Source organism: Ostrinia furnacalis, unplaced genomic scaffold, assembly GCF_004193835.3.
Source record: "Ostrinia furnacalis isolate ACB-3 unplaced genomic scaffold, ASM419383v2 OfSCF7393, whole genome shotgun sequence".
Taxonomy (NCBI): domain Eukaryota; kingdom Metazoa; phylum Arthropoda; class Insecta; order Lepidoptera; family Crambidae; genus Ostrinia; species Ostrinia furnacalis.
Window position 1 is genome coordinate 91,104 of NW_021137632.1, and position 20,514 is coordinate 111,617.

At 36.4% G+C, this 20,514-nt stretch overlaps 1 protein-coding gene across 1 annotated transcript in view; it reads left to right on the forward strand.

Annotated features, from left to right (window-relative positions):
* The first annotated feature begins 2,777 nt into the window (after positions 1–2,777).
* Positions 2,778–20,514, forward strand: part of Pde11 (Phosphodiesterase 11) — a 46,625-nt gene continuing 28,888 nt past the window's right edge. Inside the window, exons 1-6 of the mRNA XM_028320489.1 lie at positions 2,778–2,850; positions 6,946–7,131; positions 7,185–7,316; positions 8,433–8,485; positions 11,128–11,235; positions 12,988–13,236. Of these exons, the coding sequence (XP_028176290.1) occupies positions 2,778–2,850; positions 6,946–7,131; positions 7,185–7,316; positions 8,433–8,485; positions 11,128–11,235; positions 12,988–13,236 (801 nt within the window). The remainder of the gene's footprint in view (positions 2,851–6,945; positions 7,132–7,184; positions 7,317–8,432; positions 8,486–11,127; positions 11,236–12,987; positions 13,237–20,514) is intronic.

The following is a 20,514-nucleotide window of genomic DNA, read 5'->3' on the forward strand; positions in this document are numbered from 1 at the left end:
AACTCAATGCTTTGTACTCTAAAAAAGCATTTAATAAGATCTCATCTATCTCGAAATAGACCAGTATTACGTTGATTAAATATCAAATAATAGTACATATCTACTTTTGGATTAGCCTCCTGACAATAAACAAAACATTGCAAAGTTAAAAAATAAAAGTGTTTATGTTACAGGAAATGTATGAATTCTATTATGCTATTTAGGAAATGTATAAAATATTGCTTCAGAGATTTTTTAATACGCACATATCCTAGGAAATGTATACTTTTCCTAGGAATTTTATAGAATTCCAATATTGTATTAGGAAATGTATAAAACTAAGCGGCACAAGCGCGGTCGCGTATCGGGTGTCCCTCGGTACGCCTAAAATTTCATTTAGCCAAACCACATTGGCCGATAGGTACTTTTAACTCACAATTATTATTGTTTAACCTGACAGTTGTTTTCGCACTATTATACTTTGGTCGAAAAAAATATTTGCCTAAAATTTATTGGCATACCTTTCTTTCGGCATCACGCATATTACGCTGAAGTATTGGAAATCCCTAATTTTAACATCTCTTTTATTAAACTATTATTGACATGAAGGTTTTAGTACTCCTGTAGCTGGATAACAAAGTCTGGGTTAGGTTAGGTTAGACTTGCGACCTTACACATACACAGCTGCCGCGGCGCGGCAGCGCCATTTAAATTTCGGAGAACAAAAAGTGGCGTAATAAAAATAATTTTGTGTAAAAAAAAAATCTTAATTACATTTCCGATTGCTGTTTAGGAAATGTGTAATTTTCCTAGGAAATGTGTCTAATATAATTTACATCACACATTTCCGGGTGATTTTAGGACTTATACACAATTCCTAGGAATTGTATACAATGACGGATTTCATACATTTCCTGTAACATTTACAACAAACAAAAAGTATTAATTCCATAGCCCTCTTTAAAATTCCGGCTGCAAAAAGCAGCGGAAAATTTTCCAACTGTTAAATAATTTAATTCGACCTCAACGTAGGGAATTCTCGTGGTACCAAAGCATCGAGGTGTAGTACACACGAGCAGCTAAATGACTTGCCTTCTACACTTTAGGTGTGAATGCCTTCGTGTCGGCTTTTTAGTTTCTGCAAACTCATTTAGTTTAGCTGTTAAATGTGTGTGTATGGGTGTTTTTCCGTGTGCTCTGAGCGTTATAACTGCACATACTTACTGATATTTAGGAAGGAATATGAAATAAGCATAACACATCTTGGGCCAGATCTACATTTTGGGTGCTTCTAAGATTTAGTAATTAAGTTAACGACGGTTTATCGCACCTTTTTCTCTCCAAAAAGTCAACAAGCAACAAAATCAGCCTTGTTATTAGATGTTTTTACAATTTTAAAAGGTTGTAAAAGAAAAACACAATTAATAATTTAAAACTAAATACAACGTTGCTAAATCTAAATTATTTGTCCGAAATACAGAAAATTTTAAGTTCATCTCAAGCTCTCAATTTTAGCTCAACTATACAAAAAAGCGGTTAAGATAAAAATTGGAGCTTTGAATTTTTTATTCGGTTTACGTTATTTAAGTCTTTCCTCTTGTATTGTCTGAGAGTCTTAGCTAAAATGTTCGTCTTCATTTCGGAGGAAAAAGGTAAAACATAAAATAAAAGAAAAGGTTCATCCGTGTGCTCTATCCCCAGTGCTTAGTCGTGATTCGTCAGTACAGTTCAAGGTAAATTATTTCCCACCACTCAACCAGGAGATGTGGCTAAAAATGTTATTCCCGTTTAGCCACCTCATGATGCTGATACTACCCTGATTTATTGGTTCCGATTTTTACTGCCCATTTGGAAATGTAGCCCCGATTGACCCGATTCCCATAGATTATGGTTTCACTGAGAAAAATTTTTGGTGCTCATTGACTCGACGAGACTTGTAAATTTACAAGTATTTATACATAAGTAATGACACATTCGATGTTGTTTATAACAAAACACGTAGTACCTGTTTTGTTGATAATAACTTAACAAAAACTTTCAGGGTTCTATACTTAGATTTAAGAAGCCCCAAGAGCTCACACGTGTCTGTCTTTCTCTATATTATAATTTCATGAAATGATAAAGACATTATCGCTTACTTACATAATATCATGCTTAAACTTAACATAGATTGTTCTAAAAATATATTTATTCACGTAATCCAATTAAGCCTGGAACTCTATTGGCGTGTCTGCTCAAAATTTCAGCCAATTACAATAATGTGTCCAAAGGCTTTTAGCGGAATATTCTTAGAATAGCATTACAGGCGTTAGGAATTCTAAAGAACTGTGTCGTTAAAAGAGATAGTATTGTGTAACGAATGAATAAATTTAAATGTTAGTAATTTTCAACTGAGAAGAATAGTTTTAATGTGAAAGAGAAATTTATAAATAAAAGGGTATTAACAGAAAAATAGACTGAATTCTTTTATGATAGGTTTAAATATTAGAATTAACAAACTTTATTGTAAGCGTCATTGCGTTATTGTCTTTTGTATTCTGCTATCATTTTATAAATTAATTAACCGCAAATGTAACTTTAATTGGACTTAGCAACTCTACAAATTAGTGGAATTGTCCTTCTTATGTAGGCCCTTAGTATCCACAGTTTAATCAGCAATCGAATCCGGCCCGTAAACATGGGATATTCCCAGAGGAAATTTAAACTGTTTTGTAACTGTTCAGGTTATAAAATCAATCAAAATTTACAATCGGGCAACGGTCAAGGTTACTGGGACGTCGATCAAAGCTAATCTCCCGATGGCGTGCGGGATGACTGTCGTGATGTTCTGGCTCGTCTCCAGGCCGACCTTGCCAAGATCCAAGATCAGTTGTGCGTACTCACGCTTGTGCGGTTATGAAAACGTTTTGCATAATGTAAGGGGAAGGCTCGACATACACGGACAGATTGAAGCAGCTAGTAACGAAACTACGGAAGCTGTTGGTTTTTGACTGCTATAAGTGACTACAGGTAAAGTAAAGATGTCAATGCTACTGTATAGCGAGCCTAAAGATGCGCTTACGCTGATTCATATTGTCACTTATCACAAAGCAAAAGAGTTATTCAAGATAAGCTATTCTGTGAGGAAATGTAGCTGGCATCCCCTTTTTCTCCTCTCACGGACACGGTTTTCTTGTAGAATAAATAGGTATCTTTATTTTAATAAAAAGAAACAACCTAACTACTTATTTACGAATTTAGATAGAAATCGTGTTTTAATCGTGTTCATAAAATCATAAGTGTTTGACTTTATTTAAACTGCACAAAGCAAGTATTTCACTGCAATCTTCTATGGTTTTGGACAAAAATAGCTAGAATTATCACTCAAAATATCGTAGTCATCCGATGTTATCAAGAAAAAAATGTTCTTAACCCGTTTTCGCCCAGATTTTAGACTTTATATACCTACGAGGGTGTGATAACGGGACAGATCTCATTATACGTCAGCTGATGTCTTTGCACAAGTTTGTTTGTTCGATCCGTGGAGGGCCGTAACATCGCGCTGCGTCCACACGCGTCTGTGTACTCACTTCACTGGAAAATTGACATTTGCTTGTCAAACTTCGCCCCCGGCTATTTCACGCTCGATTTGTGAGTGCGATTGCCTTAACGACGAATTTTGGATTCATTTAGTAATTTGAGTCTAGAACCTTTTACGCTTTTTGTTTTTTTAGAGCTCCAAAAAAATCCTGCCTATGCTCGGGTACAATGATGAAATGGAATAAAAAAACAGCCAAAAGAACTATGTGAAACCCTTTGATGTAAATGAGTAATATTGCAATCCCAACTAGTCCCAACTAATATTATAAATGCGAAAGTAACTCTGTCTGTCTGTCTGTCTGTCTGTCTGTTACGCTTTCCCGCTTAAACCTCGCAACCGATTTTGATGAAATTTGGCATAGAGATAGTTTGAGTCCCGGGAAAGAACATAGGATAGTTTTTATCCCGGTTTTTGAATCAGGGACGCGCGCGATAAAGTTTTTCTGTGACAGACAAAATTCCACGCGGGCGAAGCCGCGGGCGGAAAGCTAGTATTTTCTATAATAAACATTGCTGTTGTGGTGAATGCAAACAATTACCTTAATTTATGACTGTCGCAAACTATTTGCCATCGTTACCAATGTCGTAAAGTTGTGTTTATTATGCCGTTTATACGCCCGGTGATAATCTCACGTATCCTCGTTTTGCAAAGCGGGAATTTGCGCTCATATATTTTATCCTTGGTATATTTTTTTTGTTTTGTAAATAGGTACTTACTATGATTTTGTAGCCCAAAGAGAATAACGTCTTAGGCTGTATATCTGTGGCATTGTAGCTCATAAATGACTAGACCGATTTTGATGCGGTATTCTAAACATTAAAGCTTTAAAAAATTCAATTTATCATTATGAGTTCAATTTATCTGTTTTGTGATTTTCAAAACAGGTAGGTAGGCATAGCTATTAAAAAAGAAGCAGTCAAATCTAAGGAAGATTCTAAAAAGGCAGCCAAAATATTCGATGATACCGAGTCATTTGAATTTTCATAGCGTTGCCAAATGCCAATAACATAGTAGAGTTATTATCTCAATAAACGATTCTATGCTTTGTTCTTTTACCTACAGCATTTATTCAAGTGGGCATAAAAACAAACTGTATTATCATAACAATATCGCTGCTCGAAGGCTGCAGGAAGATCTTTTCTTCGTAATACCATAATGTTTCAAGGAAAACGAACAAAAAGAGTAATTTTATTTTGATTATTAAATACGTCATAAAGTTTATTTATTTTTATTATGACAATATTTTTATTTTTAAAGATATGGCATTATGTAAACTGAAATAGCATTATTTTATTTCAGTACTTTTGTTAAAAATGTGTAAGAAATAATTAACTGAGTTCAATTTGTATTTTCAACCGACTTCAAAAAAAGGTGGAGGTTCTCAATTCGACCCGTATGTTTTTTTTTTTTTTTTTTTTTTTTTTTTTTGTTACGCGATAACTCCGCCAATTATGAACCGCTTTGAACAAATCTTTTTTCAGCGTATAGGTAATACCTCAAGGGTGGTCACATTTAAATTTAATAATAAAAAAAACAACCCCCAAGGGTGGAAAATTGGGGATGAACTTTTTTATACGCAATATCTCCGCCGATTATGAACCAATTTGAACGATTATTTTTTTGTTGAATAGGTATTATCAAAAGGGTGGTTTCATGCGAATTTGAAGAAAATATTTCACCCCCAAGGGTGGAAAATTGGGGATGAACTTTTTTATAATATACATTAAGAATATGGTCTCAATGTACTGCCTACCTTCAGTGGTAACATCAAGGTAATAATTAGTTAACTAAAAAGCAAGAAATAAGTAAAATTTTTTAAAAAAAAAAAAACCGACTCCAAAAAACCTACACTAAAACGTAGAAAAATAATTACTAATTACCTACTTATTTATTAGGACGAATTATTAATATTTATGTAGGTATACCATTATTGATACTTTTGGAGTCGGTGCAGGCAAACTTTACATGTTTCATAATCTTGGCACCGACTCCAGAAGTATCAATCATGGTATACCTACATAAATATTAATAATTCGTCCTAATAAATAAGTAGGTAATTAGTAATTATTTTTCTACGTTTTAGTGTAGGTTTTTTGGAGTCGGTTTTATTTTTTTTTATAAAATTTTGTCAGTTTTGTAATTTTTCAAATCAACAATTGGATCGTCAATTTTTATATTACCAATCAAAATGTTACCGCGGTAATATCAAACGAAACTTGATCAAAGTTCTTACATTTCGATTCCTAGTTTTGCGTTCTGCAAACTCTATCCAAGGCAACCTATACACGAGTTATAGGTGTAGGTCCTAACTCAGTCGTGTCTGAGGCATGGAAGCGGCACGGGAGGGGGTTTTCAACCGACTTCAAAAAAGGAGGAGGTTCTCAATTCGACCCGTATGTTTTTTTTTTCTATGTTTGTTACGCGATAACTCCGCCAATTATGGACCGATTTGAACAAATCTTTTTTCAGCGTATAGGTAATACCTCAAGGGTGGTCCCATTTAAATTTAATAATAGAAAAAACAACCCCCAAGGGTGGAAAATTGGGGATGAACTTTTTTATACGCAATATCTCCGCCGATTATAAATCAATTTGAACGATTATTTTTTTGTTGAATAGGTATTATCAAAAGGGTGGTTTCATGCGAATTTGAAGAAAATATTTCACCCCCAAGGGTGGAAAATTGGGGATGAACTTTTTTATAATATACATTAAGAATATGGTCTCAATGTACTGCCTACCTTCAGTGGTAACATCAAGGTAATAATTAGTNATAAATCACTCGAAAATTCGCCACCACAACAAAACAAAACTAACAGCAAACAAACAAGCGAGTGAATCACGACATTGGCTCTGATCGGGATCGGATTCATTCCTCATTCAACGCGCCGAACATGACCGATAACAGCGCGGAAACTCCCGAATGCACATTCGGTTTCGGTCGTAGTTTCGGCAAGTTTGCCACCGAAAACGAAACTAAACCGAAACTCGTGTTTTTACCGAAACTCAACCGAAAACGAAACCGAAACCGAACATTCGGTCGGACACTATTATGATTGATAAACTAAAACCTTCTTGTTGGTTCAACCTGCCATTATTATTTATATTAAATAAAAAAAACTATTGTCAATTGGTCAATGTCATCATTGCATTGCACTGATGGGATAGAAAAATAAACAAGCAAAACCTTATTTGTTAGCAAACGCCATATTTATTTAAATGTTAGCAGCACTGTTTCTTGCACTGTTATGTTGGCAGGTTTGACTCTTACAGTAGGTACCTAGTGCAAGCGAAAACCGACACTAAGGTGACGAACCTTTTCATTCTGCGACTGTACCTATAACATTGAAGGGTTAGGTTTTAATTTACTTTTTCTTATTCCACAGTCAACTACGCCCAAGGCGAATCGCCCCACGTCCTAGAGACGGGAACTTATACCCAGACTGCCAACCCTCCGAAGATCGCGCTGTCTCCCAACGCAGAAGTTTTGGCAGTGTCCGTCGACTCATCCATCGAGTTCTACGACACGTATACTGGGAAGCTGTACGATACTGTCGATAACGTTTATTCAGGTAAGAAAGAAACATGCAGTTCTTACAAGGATTATTAGTAGATTTGGTCCTAGAGACTGCCAACCCTCCGAAGATCGCGCTGTCTCCCAACGCAGAAGTGTTGGCGGTGTCTGTCGACTCATCCATCGAGTTCTACGACACGTATACTGGGAAGCTGTACGATACTGTCGATAACGTTTATTCAGGTAAGAAAAAAACATGCAGTTCTNTCGGTTTTTTTTTTAAAGTTATGATGAGTCAAATGTCAGCGAGACTTCAGTACGGCTAGCACGAAAAACTTTCGAGTTCGAATCGTTTACGTATTCGACAAAGATCAATACTCAATCTTCGAATTAACGATAATGTGACAATTTTGTTTCTCAAAATAAGTTTCGTGCAACCATTTCTCATACAAAGTTCATTTTACGACACGCTCATAAGGGCGCTGTTGTAGTTTTCGTACTAAATCTTTTGATGGCGATTCGAATACGCAAGCGATTCGAACTCGAAAGTGTTTCGTTTGTATGCTCTGTCACTGTCACGTCAAAATCACCCCTCCCATGCCGCTCCCATACCTCAGGCACTGACTGGGTTAATCGCTAAACCTTTAGTTAGTTGGCAAACATTTCACGTAGCCCAAGAAATATAAAATCTCAAAGCCGGAAAAGTTGTAACTGAATCTTTCATACAGTGGTTACGGCTATTGACTTCTTGCAAAACTTTTTGTTTTAAACAGTTTGTCAAAGTATACGCTTATTGGAGTTCTGCGCGACTGAACTTCACGTTTCTGGTAGTAATATGGACTTGGTCCACCAGAAACGTTTCGCAAATTGGACTAGAGGGGTTAAGTTAGTTTTATTGCTTTTGAGACTGATCAATCAATCAATAGTAATCAAAACTTCTTCTATTATAGGTACGTACATATTTACACACTTGTTGAACCGGATTTTAGGTGCCTTTTTGGGCTTTATATGTACGCTATGAAGCACAGAATCATTTATTGGAATCCCACCTCCTTAAATAAACTGGAAATCATCACAAAAAGTGATGATTCATATCATGTATTCCACTTGGAATTGAACCCACCTAGGAAACGTATCCAGGACCTCTGGATCAAGAGAGTTGAACTTCCTAATCATTTATTAGACCAATAAGTCTTGAGGTTCAAGAACAGAGACGATGTTTTAAACTTTCTACTTGTTTCTATGTTATTCTTACCATAAAATATACAGTGAAATGGCTTAAACGATCTTGATCATTCGATTGTGCGGTGTTCATCAAGTCAAGCATAATTAAATTTGCGAGTCGGACCCTGGTTGCAGTTCGGCCAATCTGCGAAGAACCAGTGAACGATTTAAAACCAATCCGGCCAGTTGTCAGTAATGAACGGTGCCCGCAGATACGGCGGTTTGGCTTACGGCCATATGTCTGGATGTGGTTTTCCACAACTATGCTCGTGCGCTGAACGTGTTAACCCTTACTCTGGCGCATATATTCCCACTAAAATTTGAACCGTATTTTACTTATTGTAAAGTCGAAAACCAGTGAAAATTTTCAATGTGCTTTGCCATAAAGGTTTTAAGGGACGTATTGTGCCAGCCGCTTCTGTCGTAAATTCGGATACAGTGGATTGGTTAAATTGATTTCTTTGTCGAAACATTGGAATGTTGTTGTCAGAAGCTGTTCGAAGTTGTCGGGAATATTGTTTTGGAAATACTGGAATCTGGAACCCAATTTGGGCTGGAGATTTATGGGCTCTCTGGCTAATAAGTCGTGGATAGGGCTGCTGTTAAAACTTCATTCGAAAGGAATGGTTTTCGAATTAAATTGTAAATTATCCCAGGGGATTGATTTACTAGGAACACAGGACATAAATTTATTTACTGTGGCCTTCATCTGCCTATTGGAACTAAATAAGACAACTCGTCTTCGGTGTTTTGCTGAAAAATCTACTTCAAGAGAGATTTAACTGTCCTTAACAGTAACTTATTTTCTTGACTTTTCAATCAAATATAGGTTTTCTCATGTCTATAAATACGTAGAAATCTCTATAAATACGTAGAAATCTCGGTGTCCATGTTAAACGGCTATATTTGTCACAAAATTTGCCTATTTCTCCTGGCGCGGACTATACCTAGATAAATAATTAATGATGTAGGTAAAATACCGGTAATTACTATACACCAGTACTGAGTTTACCTACTTCTTACATCCAAACAGTGGCACTTAAAGCGCTTAGTTAGTGTTGAAGAAGCAATTTAAATACGAGAGGCATTGAGACTGGAGGACAGTTGCGGTTTGCGGCCGGCGAGGACCAACTCTGATTACGCTCTTAGGCTGGCATTATGAAACTGTACTCAAAACTAGTTTCAATCTTAAGCTTAGAAGCAAGCCTGTGATTGTTTGAACTTAGATTTTAAGCTCTTGCTATTCCCGAGTGTTGAATATTTGATTGGCATTTCACGGGCTTTGAGAACTTCTATTAGGTGATTTCAAGAAACAGAACATTAGCACAATTTTGATTAACGAAATGGTTTAGCATCACTAAACTTTATTGGAGCGACGCCATTAAAGTTTTTTAGTTATTACGAGACTTGAATTAGAGATGCCAATGGAAATGCCTTTTAAGATCTGTGTTGAATTTTTAAAAGACTATTTATCAGTTTATATAGATCCTGTTCATCATAATAATTTCTGTCGACTACTACTGGAGCACAGCCCTATCTAATTTACCAAAGGCCCACGTTTATCAGATGGTTTGGGGAAGCCAGATTTTGCACATTTGCCCCTTAATCGCCTCTTACGGCATCCACGAGAAGAGTGGAAGTGACCTTATTCTTCTCTACAATGTTTATTATTAAAACTAACTACACTCGGCATCAAATAAATCGCACCTCCCGCGACAAGCACTTATCAAAAATATGCATCCCCACTTCCCACCAACATTGGTACCATTTGAAAGCCTAGTTTTAAACTTTATTTCATTAAAGGAAAGGTTTTTACCCCAAAAATGTGTCTGTACAAGGATCCAGAGTCACTTCTTCAAAAAATAGGTAGTTACGCTATAGCCATTTTTTATGACTATAAAACTGTTAAGTTGGGATTAATCGCTATCCATCTGTTAAAGAGGACACGTGAGATCTTTATTTGGTTTTATAACCATAAAAATTGGTCTAATTGATCCCAGAGGTTACCCCAAAGTGAGGTCTATTTTCAAGTCACATTTATGGTAGGTATATGTTAATCATTTATTTAGAAATGAAATGTATTTTTCTTTAAGGATATTTATTGGGCTTTCAAATAACACCAATATTGTTGGGGTACCATGATTGTGTCAGAAGAAAATCTTTAAAGTTCGCTTCGCGGAAGGTGCGGTTTATTTGATGTTGAGTGTAGTAGTAACTAAGCGACTAAGCTGGCGCAGCGACCCAAATTGAGTCTTTGCCGACAATAAGGGCTATATTTCACCGGGACACTATGGCGGCGCAACCAGTCGCCGCTACCAACAAAATGTATACAGCTTTGCGCAACCAAACGGACACCAGGTGAGTAACTCTCTATAGAGCTGTATACATTTTGTTGGTAGCCGGCAACTGATTGCGCCGCCATGGTGTCCCGGTGAAATATAGCCCTAAGGCCCCGCGCACTACGCAGCAGCCTGGCTGTGGCAGCCAATCCGGTATATGAACACTAGGCTGCTTAGTGTGTGGGCCCCCATATACCGTCATTATGCTCGACTGGCTGCCGCAGCCAAGCTGCCAGTGCTCGGGGTCGCTAAGAGTCTCAATTTCGGTTCTGCGCCATCTCTCGCCAGTTAAACGGGACTATTCCCATCTCTCATTCCTACCGCTGCAACTCCTGTGTAGCCAGGATCTACAGTTTGATCGCCAATAAAATCCCAGCCAGTCAAGGTCAGGTTTGTCCCAGGGGAAAGTTAGGAAGAACATAGGAGGAGTTCGAAGTTAAGGTTCGCCAGTTACCGACAGCTGATTAATTTATTATTCTCTTTTGTTGTAGGACGAGAGATTCAACCACGACATCGACCAGCAGACCGGCTACAAGACGCGGTCGCTGCTGTGTATGCCGATCAAAGACATCAACGGAGAGGTTATCGGGGTCGCACAGGTAAAATGCACTTTATTTATTATATTAAAAAGGATTATTATTCAATGCATGTTGAAGGGACCAAAATTCATATTATGGATACGTATCATAAGATTAGTTAACATTGCAATAATAATAATTTAGGTTCGAATGAGAGAAATTAAAATGAAATTAATACCTCGCTGAACTCTTAAAGTAGGTATTTTTTACGGAATCAGGGAAAATTTAAAATTTATTGATTAAAGTTGCTTAGGTACTAGCCCTAAGTACACACATATTACTTAAATACCTACTTTTATTACATTTCACTATTACGTAATGTAGTGAAAAAATTCTTTGTCGATTTAAAATAAAAAAATACATCAAACGCTATTTGTGTTACACAATATTATTAATTTCTATTATCAAGATTTGTTACCCCAAACAACAGGCGCTCGCCCAAGGAAAAGAAAAATTTCGCTTAACATCAGGGAGATATCAAAAAAGTTTCCTCCTTTTATCACGTGAAGTTATAAATATCCCGACGTGGAATTGAAATGTTAGCAAAACTCGGAATTATCTCACCATCTGCCGGTGAGCGAGGGATCTTTAAGGCACAGACGGGATATAACGGCCAGTTCATCTAGAAAAGTATTGTATTAAATCATTTTTTTTATTACTACTCCAAAAAAAAAACATACTGTCATTACTTACGTTGGGTTTGCACCATCTTACTTTAACTTTCAAAAGTATGTCAACTTTGCCTTTTCCTCAAAGAAGAAAAAAACCAAACCAAAAAAAATTATGACTCAAAACTTTTAACCAAAATGCATGATCACGGTGTTTGATAATGTTGATCGGTGATCAACATCATCTATGAATGAATAAGAATAAGGATTTAATTATTGGCACGCAAAATATTGATTTACAACGATGCAAAAAGACGCAGTGTGTCAAATAGGTCCCCGACTGATACTGATTTTCAGCAAGGACCTTTATTTGGGGCATTTTTCAGCAAGGACGTGTGTATATAAAGTACGTACTTGTAGCTAAAGTTCAAGACAATTATCATCTATTTGACAATGAATTACCTACCTGTTCTCTTTTGGATATGCGAAAATTAATAAATACATAAATTTAATTATTATGTTCAGAGTTTTATCAGTTCAGTTGGTATATTCCATTGTTCCCCTTGTCAATTCATCGAAACTAATTAATGTAAATTCCTCGTGACTTAAAGTTAATTCGTTTGTAATGATTCAGTCAATTCATTTAGCGAAAACCCCTTTATTCTGTGGTTTACCAATTGAAATATCAAATGTTGAATTTCTCTACCATGCCACTTAGTAGGTACTGGTTATCTTGCTTTCTAAAAATATATTTGTTCTGAAATGTATAAATTGTATACATGACCCTGTGGTATCTTATGTTGTGTGTGTACTATATTTTGTGACAAAACTGTATAGTCTGAACTCATTTATAATTTGAAAATATCATACAATACAAAATCTCGCCACTCTTGTGGCGGAGTTTTGGACTGACACCGTGTAGGTTTGTTGTCGACACTACAATAATAAGATACAAAATAGCATCTATTAAAACGACATAATATTCCACAATAAATTCTCTTTCGCGCCTTAAAAATACAATCTTCAACACATCACTGTACATTTTGTTGAAACATACTTCCTAGTACAACTAAATAAGATTTTAATCCACATGACCCTCGTATGTACAATTCATTGATACTACAAAGACAATCTCATAAAAATCTACATCAGCGCCCCTTTCCAGGTGATAAACAAGCAGAACGACGGCCCGTTCACGGCGAACGACGAGAAAGTGTTCGCCTCCTACCTCCAGTTCTGCGGGATCGGGCTCCGGAACGCGCAGCTGTACGAGCGGTCCCAGCTGGAGGTGAAGCGGAACCAGGTGCTTCTGGATCTGGCGCGGATGGTGTTTGAGGAGCAGAGCACCATCGAACACATGGTGCTGAGGATACTGACGCACACTCAGAGCCTCATCCGCTGTCAGCGAGTACAGGTAATTAGCGTTTTAAGTAGAGCACGCCAAACTTGGCCGAGTTGCACCACCTTATTTTAGCCGTGACAATAACTATAACCAGTATTTTTGTATTTAGTTTGACAAACTTTTGACATTTGTTAAAATTACAGTAAGATGGTGCAACCCAGCCTTAAAGAGAAGGAAGTACTGGACAAAAAAGTCGAGCCTTTTTGGGACATATAAAATAAAAAGCCCGTTTTCCATCAAAGCAGTTTTCAGTGGAATCGGTTAGACAAGGCTTCACACTTTTCTTCGCACATTTAGTGGAAATCGGCCTAAAGTGATGACAAGAGCCATAATCTTTGAAGAAATTGTCTGGTAAATTGTGTGAAAAACGCTTACCTACTTTTTTTTGTGTTTTACTAGTTTATATTATTCCTAAATATCAAAATTAAGGCTTGAACCATAGAATACATAAAAAAAATACATAATTTGTGAATTGACACGAGTTTGACATGTGGCGTATACCTTTAGGTACATTTTTTCATTGGAAATCCTATGATAACCCTTCGGCGGAAAATGCGTAATGGATACATTTTCTTTATCCTTATTCTTTTACTTGGAACACATCAAAAGCCCATGCGTTTAATGTCGAGTATACAATTTCTCAGAATCAATTTCTCAACCGTTCTGTCATGTAAATACGTTTTGCGCACATCGAATTCGACATGTGATAGAATTGTAACGACTACCCATTATCTCTCCCATAAATTCAAACGGTGATAGCATTTCGTAGTAATTGATTCTGTGTTTAATCAACCGCGTACACGGAACAAAAGGTTTCAGCCAGTTGTATTAATCGGATATCCTTTTCAAATGTTCGCGCGTTGTGTATTATGAAAATTAATTCAATACAGATGAATTAGGCGGTTTTGTGTGCAAACACGGAGGCGGGGAAGGTGTTAAATAATTTGAATACCGAAGCGAAAGTTTAACGGTTCATTTATTTAGGTTAGGATTTTGAAGAATTTGGACGGCAGATGAATTTGTTCTTTTAGCAATGTTCGGATATTGCCAATAAATTCCATACTCGGATATTTTATAAAAAGTATCGAATAATTTAAAATTGTCCACGGCTTTTCCTTGTGACGCTCTATAATTACATTATGGAAATATGTATACGCCAGGTACTATTTTCATCTTGACATTTGAATATTGATACAGACATTAAGCAGGTCCTGTTATCTGTATCTAAATATATATCATGACTAATTGGCATTCACACTGACATTGTTGTCGAGAGCCTGATACGAGTAACTTGCTAATTAGGTTTTCAAAAGCATCCCTTTGTTTTAGGTGCCGTCTTTATAATTATAAAACTTTGCTTTGGAAGTTAGATAAAATTAGTCTGACGAGGTTAACAAATGGACTGAGATATTAACTTATGAATAACTTATCTACTTCTTTTATGAATTTTTACTAATTATCAATGATCAATGAACAGCTTCTGTAATAGAAAATATGACCCTACTCTATAAAGGTTTGTTTTTTCTATGTCACAATAGTCAAGTGGGCGGCGGGATTCGAACCCGCGTTCCCCGGATCACTAGTCGGCCATTCCAACCCCTTCCTTCACCGCTCGGCTATCGGGGCTTCGTAAATTATAAATTGTTTCGCACAAAATACCTAATACGGCCTTATTATTTTTTCATGATTTTGGCTTTCGCGATTTGTATTTATTTAGCATTTAATTATAACGAAGGCATTACTAAATTACTAAGTGCTTCTAGAAACTCCATACGTATTTTGCTTTCAAATTGCTTGATTCATCCATCTTAGTTGGTGCCTCGGTACATCGGATTAATGATGATATAAATTACGTGTTATATCAATACGCTTGAGCATTTACAAGACGCGCCGTGAGTTATAAGGCGTCGATTAATGGTTCTAGTTTATAGGGTCCCTTAGTTCGCAGGAATAAATGTATAAATTAGTACTAGAAAAGAAATGGTTAACAAATGAGATTTTGATTCTAATTAAGAACCAGTCATAAATATAAACCTTACGGTTAATTAAACATTGAATTAAACTTTGTGTTCATTATTGACTCCATAAAGTGGCCAATTTCCAACCCCAGCGTTATCTCGTCCAAAACCTATTATCACCCGTATTCACAAACGATGCTTGCTTAAGTGAAGCAGCAAAACGAACGCACAGCGTTGAATAGAGCTTTGTGATTGGTTCGTGTCTCACCCTGTGCGTCCACGCGCACTGTGAGACGTCATAGTAGTATTTGACATGTGCGTGCATAGCCTTAAAATGTTACCCAAATAAGTCAGTGTCAATTTAAAGATATGGCACAAATATGTGCGGAACTATACATTGCAGTCGCCCTTTTCCTTCGGTAGCCTGACACTGTCGGCCGGTCGCCTATCTGACGCCGGCGATCTGAATTTAATCCGCACCATCTAGCCCTAGACTAATTAAGGGCAGAAGTGCAACGACATTGTGCTTGCAAACGCTAGACGTGTTTATAGCTACTTTATGGTTCATTGGTTTTAGCGATTAGTCAATTACACCAATGTTTTTGTGAGGTAAGGTTTCCAAAATTTATTAAATAGTAGTTACACATAATCTTGAGAAAATACGCTACCGGATGATTTTAAATATAACACAAACTTTTTTCTTTTTCACACTGTTTCACCTCATTTGAAACAATTAACTGTAGAGTACATTTTGAATTTGATTAAAATAATGATGTATGGAGATTCCGCTATTTGCATGTTATTCGGCGCTCATTTGTAATTCATTTAGGTAACTAATTAACGTTAAAACTATTTAGCTACATGCATCAGTAACGCTTTCAATTGCAGCTGTAAATATGCCAGCTAAAGTTTGTTTTTGAATACATTTGAATGCATTTTAGAGACGCCATCATCATTTACCATTATGTCACTGAGATGAATAGCGCAGTAGTTGATTTATAAGTGTCGCGTATGTACATTTTGAGATCTTTCATTTTAAAATTAATTAACTATCGGTTCAGTCCTAAATTACTCTTAGTCTATGATCATACTATTATTTAAACGTCGTCTGGCGGCGCCAGTAATTTGCTAATTAGTTAATTCTTTGTGTAATAAAATAAAGACGGGAGACTATTTTTTTATAACCTAATTAAAATTCTGAAGACTCCTGCAAAACGAGATCACTGTTATTGAAAAGTTTCGATTGTTTTTGTAAAAATACTGATAAACACGTTTTCATAAATTAAGGCATCGGACTGATGTGACTATACATAATGTATTTTAAAACATCAAGAATTTTTTGGTCAGCGCAAATTAATTCATGTAGAGCGTGTAGGAAGTCTCTCTTAGTGAAATTAAAACTTGTTAATGAAGGGTCAAATCCTTTTTTAATCCCTCGTCTATGACTTGCCACTTCTGTATCTCTAATGTTAGTCTATGTCTATGCTATGATTGAAACGTCGGGCGGCGCCAGAGCCCTATCGCGGTCATCGGAGCCACCGGCAGAATGCTAATTGTAGTTCATCTGTCGGCTGCCATTCAGCCGCTCTGAATCCTAAATTAGGTGACAAGACAGCCGATAAGGAACATCTGTCTTTTATAGTATCAATGACACGATGTTTTGTGTGTGTAGTCCTTGTAATTCGTTGGTGCTCTCAAGGATAGGGTGGGAAAATAAGTTATCCGATAGAATAGATAAATAATAAGAGAACGTGATCCGTTAGCCTAGAACTGATCTGTAACTGTAAGATGAACTTGGATCTAGGCAATGTCAGCATCAGATGGAGCAGCTAGAAAACATAGTCCAGCGGTGGACTTTCAGACTTTCACGTTCTGAATATTAACAGAGTTATCGCTTATTTGACTACAAAAGCTTCTAACTCTTCTTCTTCCGTGTGGATTGTAATTGTAATAATATCTGTCTCTAACACACCGCGCGACGGCTACTAAATATTAAATGTGGTCCTAGAACGCTGTATCGTTTGCCATTTCAATGAGTATATACTCATATCATCTCGTCTATTATAAAACATCTCAAGCAATATTTTGTGTCATCTTGCTTCATCAATTACCCTTTTAGATTTGTACACTATTAACGTCCCAAAAAGAAAGCAAGTAAACCAATCTCGCTCATAGAATCCAAGATAAGTCTGTTACAAAACACTGAACACATCCATTGTTTAAACAAATAAACGCTTATTCTTTAAAGTATTAGTATAACAAATGAGATTACCCATCTAGACGCCGTTTGCAATAAAAACCGGCCAAGTGCGAGTCGGGCTCGCGCACAAAGGGTTCCGTAGCAGCAAATATAATAAACTTATTATGTCAATTTAATCAACCTATCTCAAAAACTATAAGAGATACTTTGATCAAACCAAAAATCGTTGAAAGAGTTAATTAGCATGCATCACCTCTATTTTTTTTAGAATTTTATACCCCGTAGTTATAAAAATAGAGGGGGGGGGACATACTTTTTACGACTTTGAGAGCTGATATCTCAAAAACCGTTCACTTTAAGAAAAATGTTTTTTAGAAAACTTTATATCATTTTAAAAGACCTTTCCATTGATACCCCACACGGGTATGTACATCGAAAAAAAATTTTCATCCCTCAGTTACATGTATGGGGGGCCCCACCCCCAATTCTTTTTTTTACTATTTAGTGTCATAATTTTGTAGCGGTTCATACAACACATATTCCCATCAAATTTCATCACTGTAGTACTTATAGTTTCCGAGTAAATCGGCTGTGACAGACGGACAGACGGACAGACGGACAGACGGACAGACGGACAGACGGACAGACGGACAGACGGACAGCCGGACATGACGAAACTATAAGGGTTCCGGTTTTGCCATTTTGGCTACGGAACCCTAATAAAAAGGACATTATACGGGATGGGCGCAGAAAAATGAGACTCTTTTGTGGGTGTACACTGGGAGATAACGAAAATGTTTATTAGTAAATCCTTTTTGCACTTATCCTTGCGACTTTTGTCTGACGTCCATTTGGAAATGAGGGTCGCTGAACCAGAAAAATCAAGGGACACTGAGTTTTCTGTGTAAACCTACTTTTTGTGCTCACTTAAGTCGTATCTCATCCAAATTAAAAAACACGAAGAAAACGGCTAATTTTACACGGGCAGTGATCGCCACCGTGCACGCTATCGCGTACGCAGGCTGAACGCGTTGGTTTGGCCAAACCTTAAATGTGGGAGCCCTGTGTGAGACTTTTTAGAAAATATTGAAATCTACGGGACTGAAGCCACAAACAAAAGAAAGTTGGAGATATTTTATACAGCAAACATAGTAGAGCGACCGTGTGTCTCCAACATTTAAGTTCAAATCCTACTGTACCATAGATCTAAGAACAAATTGACTATACAAATCCTATCAATCTACTACATTTGAAACGATGAATGTAATCTAGACTTGATTAGTAAAATGTATTATCAAACGTATTGGAGCTTAACACAACAATGTATGTTATTTGATTGGCGACAAGCCAAAACATCCTTCCATTCTATAACCGCAACATTGTGCTCAACATGATACATAACTTATTTCTAGTATGACCTACAATGTACCGTCGCCAGCACATTATACTATACATTTCTGCTGGAAAATAGAACTTATAATAACTTACATAAGATGCTATCGTGCTTAGCTTGATGTCATCGTCCGTACTTTACGTAGTAAACCGTTTTGGCACTCGCATCCAACAAAGTAAGTGGTGCAGTGGTTTGATATAAAATTGCAAGCTTATGAATTTATGAATGAAAAGTTTTAAAATTTAAAATAATTTCTGAACTAGTGGTGACGGTCGGACTTTGAGTAAAAGCTGAGCTTTAATGTGATGAATTTAATTGAGTATATCTCCATATTTTAAGAGTCCAATATAATACTTTATGGAGATATGGCTTCATAGGAAAGCTGTTCAATTCAGATATCGTTGCCGAAGAATGTGTAAAAGTAAAAAGCGTTTAAGTATGTATAAGTCTTTATGTCGCATTATTCCTTTTTACGCGACTACAATTTACAACCCTCGTGCTTTCGACGAGGGTAATATTATAAAATACGTCTAAATATTAATAAGTCTATGGTGCGAAATTGCAAGTGACAAAGCGATTTTATGCATAGCCATCAATTTTAATCTGGCAAATCCCCTCCGATATCCAACCATTTGGATTTTCCGAGAGCTTTTATGAATTTGGTTTAAAAATTCCTTTGAAGTTTTCCATTTAGAATGAAAGAGAGAACTGTTGTATTATAAAATTTCGCGCTGTATAGATTAATTTGAGGCGTTATCGTTTTATTTTATTAAAATATGTGAGATAACTTTTTATTTTGCATCAAATTTCAGTTCTAGCTAAAAATGACACTTAAATTGGTTAAGTTACTTTTAACCTTCATGCTATAAGAAGCCATGATATGTGTATCATAGATTGAGGGCATTGCTACATACAGGCTGTATGTGGGCCATGAGCGGGGCGTACGAAATCTGTATGAGACCCTGAAAAGACCCAGCCATACATAAGACTTATCCCCGGGCACACCTAATATTCTGATTATACAGGATGTCCCAGAATGGGTGAATAAAACTGCTAGGGGAGGTAGCTCTACTAATGTATAGTACATTAACCCTAAAAAATATGAAAAAAAAAATAAAGCGCATAAGGACACAAAAAAAATTTTATTTTTAAAAAGTGAAAATAAATCAGCTTTGCCTAAGTATCTGGCTATAATTGCTGCGTTTGGAGTTTATTTGTACTTTTTTCTTACTAATACTAGGGCACTATATAAGTTGTGAGCCTCGACAACATAACGTGTTGTTAGACGACATCTGATACTTTTAATGAAAAGTTTGACATTTTTGACTACAACCTTATTCAAAACTTTTTATCATTTAAGCACGTTTTGTATTATTAACATTGAATTGAAAATTATCTTGACTACAAAAACATGGAATTGACTTGCGGAAATTTTCGCGCGAAGATTTATTATGACTTTCGACGTGGTTAATCAATACAAAAATGAAGCGGTCAGCCAAATTTCACTTTTGGTGATAAAGATTCTGTCCTTTACTATTGTAAAACGCTAGTTTAAGAAGTATAATATTGTATGTCATTGGCTCACCAGTGAACTTTGCGAAAGTCGTCCAAAATGACTAATAGTGGCGGAAAACATTGATGTTGTCAGAAAAATGGAAGAGAAACCTCGTCATGTGATATATCGTAGGATTGAGATAATCCTAGGCATTAATTCCACTAGCAGTAATAAAATATTGTAT